The sequence below is a fragment of the Hevea brasiliensis genome, chromosome 1 (assembly GCF_030052815.1).
Source record: "Hevea brasiliensis isolate MT/VB/25A 57/8 chromosome 1, ASM3005281v1, whole genome shotgun sequence".
In the NCBI taxonomy this organism is placed as follows: Eukaryota; Viridiplantae; Streptophyta; class Magnoliopsida; order Malpighiales; family Euphorbiaceae; genus Hevea; species Hevea brasiliensis.
Window position 1 is genome coordinate 62732984 of NC_079493.1, and position 10903 is coordinate 62743886.

At 34.2% G+C, this 10903-nt stretch overlaps 1 protein-coding gene across 1 annotated transcript; it reads left to right on the top strand.

The window, feature by feature from the left end:
• Positions 1-8445: 8445 nt before the first annotated feature.
• Positions 8446-10616, top strand: LOC110656870 (T-complex protein 1 subunit delta). Its single transcript, XM_021813851.2, has one exon. It carries the CDS (start codon positions 8654-8656, stop codon positions 10253-10255), a length of 1602 nt encoding a protein of 533 aa, XP_021669543.2. The 5' UTR covers positions 8446-8653; the 3' UTR covers positions 10256-10616.
• The last annotated feature ends 287 nt before the right edge of the window (positions 10617-10903 follow it).

Genomic DNA, 10903 nt, shown 5'->3' on the forward strand with positions numbered 1-10903 from the left:
AAAAGTTCAATTAGCCGAATGGAAACTCTCAAAACCTCTCCCATGGCTGCCCACCTTTAAGCCATTAAAACTCCATGATCAAGCCAGCTTTTCCCACACTTGTCTTCATTAAAGTTTATCCTCACCTTGCAAGGAAGAGTTTGATAGCAATTTTAAGAAGTTTTGGTGAGGTTTTGAAGAATTTCCAAAGTAGTAAGTTTGTGTTTTTTATTATTGTTTCATTAAAGTTTGTAAGTTGTTATGGGTACTTGAATTGTGGAGAGATTTTTGAGGTTTGATGTTTAAAGGGAGATGTGTACTTTTGGCAACCATGGATACTCCTTGACGATAGTTTATTCTTGCTTGTAAATGGTAGATTAAAGGGTTGATTAAATGTTTATGTGTGTAGGAATTAATTTGGGTGATGTATACTTAGTATATGTGAATGTGTACTTGAATTTGGAAGCTTGGAAATTAATGGAGGGAGGTGTATGAATCGGCAGCTTGATTTGGTGAACCATAAAAATGTTATTTCATGTTTGGTTTACGGAATATTAATGTTGAATTGTGGTACTTGTTATGGCAGCTTGTGTATATGTATGATGGTGTGAGGTTGGACATGTAAATGAGCTAGGTTAGGTGATTGAATTATTGTAATTTGAGCTTGAAAAATTCTGTACTATATGGTGCATATTGAGTGTGATTGTAAGCTGCCAAAATGACCAACAATATGTTGTGAATTGTGTTTAGGTTATGGTACAAACCAGAATTGGCATGAATGTGTAGTTTGGTAAGTGTTAAAAGTGTCCTGTGATGAGTAATGAACAAAATGCAATAGGGCAGTTTATGTTTTGGGCCTAGAACCTTAAGTGTGTGGCTCCAATTGGTATGAGACCAATTGGAGGTAAAACTAGGCACAAAATGTGCCAACTTTCATGAAGGAAGCTTACCAAAATTCTGCTTATAAGGTAACTTGAAAAATGACCAAATCCGGATCATGCAATTAAGGCCTGAAAATTGACCATTTGGGCAGCAGTTAGTGTTTTGGCCATAACTCACTCAAAACAGGTCCAATTAACCTGAAATTTTTACCATAAAGAGTTAAGACCTACATCTACAAGTCTTATGAAGACACCAAAGCCCAGAAATGACCATAAGCAAGTCAAATAGTTTGCACAAGTTTGGGTCCAAAAACTGGCCGAACCTAAAATGACCTAAAATGACCTAAAGTGACCAATTTTAATGCATTCTGACCAGCAATAGTAAAATGGCCATAACTTGGTCTAGTAAACTCAGAATGACCTGAAATTTTGCCCCGCATGCAATAAGTACTGAAACACTTCAAATTCTGTTTCTCAGTTAGCAAAGACTCAGGGAAAGGGAAGGAAACACTGAGTCAAGGCCAGGAGACAGTTATTAGAGGTTTGTGCATAACAGTTATTTCTTTTGAATTTTTCAATTGAAATAAATTATGATATTTGTATATTATTGTTTTCAATTATGGAAATGTGTTTGAATGGATACTTATTGCTTGAAAAGCATTGTAAATGGTTTGAAATTATGAAAAATTGTTTGAATGATATTTGATGGATACTTATTGATTGAAAGGCATTATAAATGGTTTGAAACCACAGCTATCATGTATATTGATTGTATTCCTCGCTAGCTTGTCTAGTGGGACGAATTGAATTCCCTCTCTGGCTGAAGGGTTGAGGTGTGTGCCTGTTGAGGACGAATAGAATGAGTACTCACATTTTTGCTAGCTAGCTATGTTATACCTCATTAGCCATCGGCTTTTGAGACGAATTGAATACCTCATTAGCCATCGGCTTTTGGGACGAATTGAACTTTGAAACATAATTAAGCTGTATGTGATTTATTGAGATTCATTGTGATATTGTGAAATGAACTTTAAATTCTTATTGACATTCACTGTCTTTTGAATTTAACCATGTTTTGATTTATTAAGATTCATTGTGATATTGTGAAATGGAGTTTAAATTCTTTATGACATTCATTGTCTTGAATTTAACTATGGTTTAAGTATCCACTATTTATATGACTAATGAATTGAGATTTAAAGTTGTATTTGGTTAATGTTGTGCACCACTGAGACATTATCTCAGCGATAGCTTTTCATTGTTGTCGCAGGTAGACAGACGGACAGGGCAATAGACTAGGCTGCTAGTGCATTCAGCGAGAGATCATCGGGTATATTGAGTATACCATATTTTGCATTTTGTATTATAATGTATGTTCACTGTATGTATATAGTGTTCTTGGTTTTGAGCAGTTGTAATTTAAAATTGTACATTGAAGTTATAAAAATAAATTATGAGTTATTTTGGTTTGTAAAATTTGTACTGTATTTCTTTTATCTCAGCCTTTGAAAAATTATTGTGGATTTGAGTTGAGAAACATATTGTGTTGAATTATGTTGGAGTTTGAGATTGAGAAATATATTTGAAGTGCTTTTTACAGGTTTTTGAAGAACTGTTTTATTCAAAATACAGAGGACACTCCGCCAAAATTTTTACAGAAATTACCACTAATTCAAATGTATTAGCTGTTTCACTTTAGTTCAAAAAAATTTTTTAACACCTGTAATCAGTGCTCACCACTGTAAAAAGAAGTAAGAAAAGTTTTAAAATTCCTTGTAGTGTATTTAATGGGTTATCAGTAGACGAAGTTGGTAATTCATTAGGTGTACTATGGGATCATATTATGCCTTACAGAGGGGTAGGGTGTGACAATCATGTAAGAGTAAGTGAAATGCAAGTGTGATGCATGAATGAACCTTGAAAATGTGGACACTTGAACAACATTAGGGTTTGCTCATGTAATGGTATGTTAACATTGTAATAGTCAATTAGTGACCATTTAAATGTATGTGAGTAGGAATTGAAGTGAGTAAGGATGTTGGAGTTGAGTTTAGGCATGCTGCCCTTGGTGACCTGCAGGACTGAGTATGAGTCTAGCAGGTTTGGGCAGCTATAAATGGAGTTGTATAGGTTTAATTGGTGCAAGGCCAATTGGAAATGAAACTAGACACATAATGGCACAACTTTGGTGGAGAAACCCTGCCCAGAAAATCAAATCAAGTTGACCAAAAAATTGCCCTAATCCGGGTGACTTGCATTTTGCCTGGGCAAAATGACCAAATGAATAGTGTTCATTCATTTAGTCACAACTCAGTGTAGAAAGGTCCAATTGACCTGAAATTTTATCAGCAGAAAGCTGAGACATAGACCTACAACTTTCATGAAGAAGCCAAACCCAAATTTTGATCATAACATGTTCAAAAACTGACCTGCAATCAGTACACAAAACCTGCAGAATTGGTTCTGCCCAGAAAAATCTGGAAAATTGTAATCCGGCCAGTTATGGTATTTAGGCCATAACTTGAGCTACAAAACTCCAAATGGAGTGATTCAAAAAAAGAAATGTAACTAGACACAATAAGGAACAACTTTCATGAAGACAATTTTGCCAAAATCCTACTGTACAAATGACCAATGGAATAGTAAACTTAATACTTGAAATCTGAAAATTGTGAATAACTAACATTAAGCTTTGAAATGAAATTGGCAACCAATGCCAACAACTTTAGAATGCAAAATGTGGTATATTGGTGATATTTGAACCAATATACCTATTATCTATGAAAAAGTCAACATTTTAGTTGACTAATGAAATGAATAGTAACCCTACATGTAAAGTACAAATATTCAAGAAATGACTTTGTAATATGCCATAATAGGCCTAATGTGATTGGTTTGGATAGATTGGCATGCCAATAGGGTTCTGATAGCAGTACTGCGTATGATGTATGGCTTCATTGCCATTCTGTGATGATAGTCTATAGCTATACTGATTATGATGTTATACTTGGCTTTATGCCTTATTGCTTTTATGGCTTATTAGCCATTCTGTTTGCACACCGGGAGACACATTGTGACCGATGGTGTGACGGCCCGAGGTACCTGGTACCCAATGCTAGTTTACCCATTTATCCAGTCCGGTCAATTTGTATAGGTTACTTGGACATGGAAAAGTATAATTGTGATTGAATTGATTATTAATGAAAATAAGGAAATTAAAAATCAAGATAAAGATCAAGAATGATTATAATAAAATAAAGAAGCTTAAAATCATCAAGAAAACAATTAACAAAATGCATGAAGACGTTAATATCATAAAATGTAATTAGCCTTCGACTAAACAATAAGTTAGTAATTATTCATTTCTTATGAACACAATAACTAGGAAATTATTATTTTTATTTTGCATATTATATTTTCTTGTATTATTAGCACCACTAAGCTTTATGCTTAGCGCATCACTTTTGCAACGCGTAGGTACTGAAGATTTGGACAGAGAGCCCAGTAGACCACAGACTGGGTAAGGCCATTCACAGTTCTGTATAGTATCCGTGTCACCTCACAGGCTACAGTGCATTGGTAGGACACTAGGTCCCATTTTGTATTTTGTGATTTTTATAAGTTTTGTAATTAAACTCTTATTTTATCATGTGTATTTGAAACAAATATAATATAATTTTGTATTAATATAAGTATTTGTAACTTTGTGATTATAAATACCATGTGAGAATTTATTTATGATTTGAGCATGATAATGATGTGAAATTAATGAATGACAAATGGAGAAATTGTTAAGAAATTGTTGTAAATTGATATGATACAAAGGGAGTTTGAGAATGATTGGAAATTACTGGAAGTGTTTTTCACAGGTTTCGAGGAACTGTTTTATTCATTTTTAGCCGGTACTCCGCCGAATTTTCTATAAAATTTTCGAAACCCCAAATGAATTTATAATTTCAATAAAAGAATTAAATGAGTTAAATTTCACAAATTGCACTGCAGATCCATGAAGAAATAAATTAAGCAAGAATAAAAATAATTGAAATAAAATATGGTGTTTCGTATACTGTGTGACATATCTTACTCGGCTACACTGTAGACGGGTAAGAGGTATCACATAATTTATTTAATCCTATTTAGAATCATGATTATGTTTATTGCCAATATATTAAGAAGTTAATGGATCACACACATAAAAAATTATTTGTGAGAAATTAAAATGAAGTTTAATCAAGTAGGACTTGATTGAAAAATAGTTTTGGAAACTTCAAGAATGAAAAATATAAGTTTGCAGAGTAAGGACTTTATTGAAAAGTTACTAAATTTATGTGGATGAAATATTTTAGTTCGTAAAAAATTGATTAAATAATTGAATTCTTTTAAGAAATCAAAGAGGAAAAGTAGTTTACTATTTGCTATTTTTTATTTTCCATCCTTTATTTTCTAATTATCCAAACATTATTTTCCTTTCTCTCCAATAATTTGTCCATGTTAAATGTGATCCTATAAAATTGAAGTATTTTTAATTATTATTTTGCTTTGTTTATTACTAATTAAATGTACAATACAGAAACCCTAATAAAAAATCGCAGTAAACTATTTAAAGGAAGACCTCGATACAAATTTTTAAAAGGAATATGTTAAAAAAATATTTTAATTTATGATTATTGAATATTTATTGAATTTATTGAATTTATTTTTAAATTTAAGATGAAAATGGAGACTCAAAGAATTGATGATATTTTTTATTTTAATTCTCAATTGAATAGGTTGAAGAATAAAAAATAGAGGTGTACGGTTTCGGTTTGGTTTGGGGACTATTTAAGAACCAAAATCGAACTGAAATTTTAATATGATTTCAGTTCAGTTATTCGTTATTTTGGTTCTGCTTCAGTATGGTTCTTGGTTAGTCAGTTTTGGTTCTATTTGATACGGTTCTGGTTTAGTTTGTGATTTTTGAAACAAATTTATATAATTATTTTCTTAAAAAGTCATACTTAATTAATATTTAAATTTTAAATTAAGTTATTAATTCATATTATATTACATAATATATCTTTTATCTACTTTTAAATTATACAGTCTTTAACTATAAAATACATATATAATTTAGAATTTAGTATATTATATAATACAGTAATATACATATATCATAAAATATAAATTTTAATTATTTGTCAATTGTGTAAAATTTAACTATTAGATAATATAATTATGAATTAACATATATATAGTATAATAGTATATTTATAATTAAAAATTTTAAAATAATTTAATATATTTATAACTAAAATTGAAATGAATTATAATAATAGTATGTTATATTTAATTCATATATATATATATATATATATATATATATATATATATATATATATATATATATTAAAAGTATATAATATATTGGTTCTTGATCCGATTTTAATTCGGTATAGTCTCGGTTCGATTTCAATAGAATTTTTATTCGATTTTTAATGAAGAATAAAAATTAAATTAAAGTATCAAAATAACTTCAAGAGCACAGGCCTTTGAAAAGTTATATGAAAAACTTGGAACTAAAGAAGGGGAGAAAGATATTTATAGATTAGCAAGGAGGAGAGAAAGGAAATGTCAAGATCTCAATCAAGTTAGGTGCATTAAGGATAAAGAAGGAAAAGCGTTGGTGAAAGATGAGGACATTAAAGAAAGATGGAGAAATTATTTTAATGATCTCTTTAATAATAGTCAAAATGGTAATAGCGTGAATATAGATTATAGAACAATAGAAAAGAATGTGAATTATACTAGAAGGATTAGATCTTTAGAAGTAAAGGAAGCACTTAAGAGAATGAAAAGTGGGTAAAGCCTGTGGACCCGATGAAATACTAATTGAAGTGTGGAAGTATTTGGGAGATATGGGAGTGGCATGGTTAACTAAATTATTTAATAAGATTCTAAACTCAAAGAAAATGCCTGATGAATGGAGGAAGAGTATTTTAGTACCTATTTTTAAAAATAAAGGAGACATACAGAGTTGCTCAAACTATAGGGGAATTAAACTCATGAGCCATACTATGAAGTTGTGGGAGAGAGTTGTGGAGCATCGACTACGTCATGATACTTCTATCTCTCTCAATCAATTTGGTTTCATGCCCGGTCGTTCAACTATGGAAGCGATCTTTCTCATTAGAAGATTGATGGAGAAATATAGAGATGTGAAGAAAGATCTACACATGGTTTTTATTGATTTGGAGAAGGCTTATGATAGTGTTCCAAGAGAGGTCTTATGGAATGTGTTAGAACAAAAGAGGGTATCTATTAGGTACATACAAGTATTGAAAGATATGTATGAAGGAGCAACTACTATTGTGCGCACAGTGGGAGGGGACACAAGAGATTTTCCGATCTCAATTGGATTACACCAAGGATCAGCCATAAGCCCTTACCTTTTTACATTAGTTTTAGATGAACTGATGAAACATATACAAGAGAGTATTCCTTGGTGCATGATGTTTGCGGATGATATTGTTCTGATAGATGAGACACGAGAAGGAGTCAATAGAAAGCTAGAACTTTGGAGAAGTACTCTAGAGTCAAAGGGTTTTAAGTTAAGTAGAACGAAGACAGAATACATGCATTGCAAGTTCAATGAAGGCCAAACTGGTGATAGGGAAGGAGTTAGTTTGAATAGAGTGATACTGCCCCAAAGTAATCACTTTAAATATCTAGGCTCAGTCCTTCAAGTAGATAGGGGATGTGAGGAGGATGTTAGTCATATGATTAAAGCCGGATGGTTGAAGTGGAGACGTGCCACGGGAGTTTTATGTGATCGTAAGATTCCCAATAAATTGAAAGGAAAATTTTACCATACAGCCATACGACCGGCTATGTTATATGGTAGTGAGTGTTGGGCACTGAAAGGGTCGTATGCATCTAAGATAAGAGTTACAGATATGAGAATGTTAAGGTGGATGAGTGGCCATACTAGACTAGATAAAGTCCGTAATGAGAGTATTAGAGAAAAGGTAGGAGTGGTGCCAATTGAAGATAAATTGAGAGAAGGGAGGTTGAGGTGGTTTGGTCATGTGAAGCGTAGACATACGGATGCTCCAGTTAGACAAGTAGAGCACATTAGGTTAGAGGATGGAAAGAAAAAAAGGGTAGACCTAAATTGACTTGGAGGAGAGTAGTACAACATGACCTAGAAGCATTACACATTTCTGAGGATTTAATCCAAAATCGTTCAGAGTGGAGAAAGCGAATCCATATAGCCGAACCCAAATTTTTGGGATAAAGGCTTAGTTGAGTTGAGTTGAGTTGAGTTGAGTTGAGTATCAAAATAACTTCAAATGATTTCTGCCAGTTCGGTATGGTAATAACTAAATCATATCTTCCATAAATTTCTTAATTAAATTATAAAATATCAAATTTGCTATAAGGCTTATGTGACACAATTTATTTTTTTATCAAACTAATTCAATTTATCTAGATTTTAGTGGTTCTAATTAAGACTTGTGTAAAATGTAAGGGTCAATTTCAATAAAAAAAAAAAAAAAATCTTTGGTACACACCGCTGCACATCAGTATTTAGGAATTACTACCATTACCATAAACCCATTTAATATTTGGCCCTCCCCTTTTCTCTAGAGCCTTCACTCTCGTCCTATAGGGTTCTTAGTGCCAGCTTCCAATAGATCCTCTTCTTTCTTGAACTCTCGCTTTTGCTCCTACTTTACCTCTCCCAATTTGAATCTCGCATTTCTGTTAGCCTTCATTTGGGTTAGGGTTTTTCATCTTCCACTTCTGCAGTATCGATGGCAGCACCGGCTATCTCCCAGCCCAGATCCTCCAAGACCGAGTCCTACGTCGATAATAAACGCAAGGAGGATATCCGCCACGCCAACATCGTGGCGGCCAGAGCTGTGGCCGATGCCGTTAGGACCAGCCTTGGCCCCAAAGGAATGGACAAGATGATTTCGACGGCGAGTGGCGAGGTTATTATAACCAATGATGGCGCTACTATTCTCAACAAAATGGAGGTTCTTCAGCCTGCTGCGAAAATGCTTGTCGAGCTCTCCAAGTCTCAGGATGCCGCTGCCGGTGATGGTACAACGACCGTCGTCGTTATTGGTGGGGCGCTGTTGAAACAGTGTCTTACGCTCCTATCCAGTGGAATCCACCCCACGGTAATCTCTGATTCTCTTCATAAAGTTTCTATTAAAGCTGTTGATGTGTTAACTGCTATGGCTGTACCTGTTGAATTGTCGGACCGTGAATCCCTAATTAAATCTGCAAGTACTTCGTTAAATAGCAAAGTGGTGAGTCAGTATTCGACGCTTCTTGCTCCATTGGCAGTTGATGCGGTTCTTTCTGTAGTTGACCCTGCCAAGCCGGATTTGGTGGACTTGAGGGATATTAAGATAGTGAAGAAACTAGGAGGAACTGTGGATGATACTGAGATGGTTAAAGGGCTGGTGTTTGACAAGAAAGCTAGTCATGCCGCAGGTGGGCCAACAAGGGTGGAAAATGCCAAGATTGCTGTGATTCAGTTTCAGATTTCACCTCCAAAGACTGATATAGAGCAGAGCATTGTGGTCTCTGACTATACACAAATGGATCGGATTTTGAAGGAAGAGAGAAATTATATTTTGGGTATGATTAAGAAGATTAAGGCAACTGGGTGCAATGTATTGTTGATTCAAAAGAGCATCTTGAGAGATGCAGTCACAGATTTGTCCCTGCATTATTTGGCTAAAGCCAAGATTTTGGTGGTTAAGGATGTGGAGAGAGATGAGATTGAGTTCATCACTAAGACTTTGAATTGCTTGCCTATTGCAAATATTGAACATTTCAGGGAGGATAAACTGGGGCACGCAGATCTTGTTGAGGAGGTTTCACTTGGTGATAGCAAGATTGTCAAGATTACTGGAATTAAGAATATGGGAAGGACTACAACGGTGCTTGTGCGTGGATCAAACCAGTTGGTTATTGATGAGGCAGAGCGAAGCTTGCATGATGCATTATGTGTGATTAGATGTCTGGTGAATAAGCGATTTTTAATTGCTGGAGGTGGGGCTCCAGAGATAGAATTGTCGAGGCAGCTTGGGGCTTGGGCAAAGGTGCTACATGGGATGGAAGGATACTGTGTGAGGTCTTTTGCTGAGGCACTTGAGGTGATACCATATACTTTGGCAGAGAATGCTGGCCTGAATCCCATTGCTATTGTAACTGAGCTGAGGAATAGGCATGCTCAAGGGGAGATCAATGCCGGAATCAATGTCAGAAAGGGACAGATAACAAATATCTTGGAGGAGAATGTGGTGCAACCATTGCTTGTGAGCACAAGTGCAATAACACTGGCAACTGAGTGTGTGCGGATGATTCTGAAGATTGATGACATTGTTACTGTTAGGTAATTTCCAATCGATGATGATATATGTTTGTCTAGCAATGCCCTGCCTGTGCTAACTGGAATCAATGGTTTGAGCTTCTTAGTTTTAGCATACGGTTGAAGAGTTTTAGTGTTATGGTTCCTTTGTCGCCAAAAATGTTTGTTTGTGTATTTGGATCTTTATGCCATTTTTGTCAGGAGATTTTCTAGTTTTTGCTTTTGTATTTCCTTAGAGATGATGACTCTCTGTTATGGCTCATCGAAATTACTTTGCATGTGACATCGATTGTTTTGCTGGAGGATGAAATTGAGCTCTTCTATCATTTTGTATTCAGTTAAGATATTCTCTATGAATAGTTCTGTCTCTGAGATCGATTATGCTGCCATGAGAAGGAATTTTTGTATATTTACTTGTTTAGTATTTTGTTCTGATTGAGACATGACATAAGGCTGATGCATTTAGCAAGATGATTGATTAGTATTGGATGTACAGGCTGAGGTCTTCTAATTCATTTATGGTGGTCGATTTTCCCACTGAATGATGATTCTCATCCACTTGTTGATATTAATTTTTAAATAAAAAAAAATTTTCGAGTCTCATGTTCACTAAAATGTTATTAATAACGCAACTTACAGTATCAATTTCTCAAGCTTACATGGTCAAATAATTGAA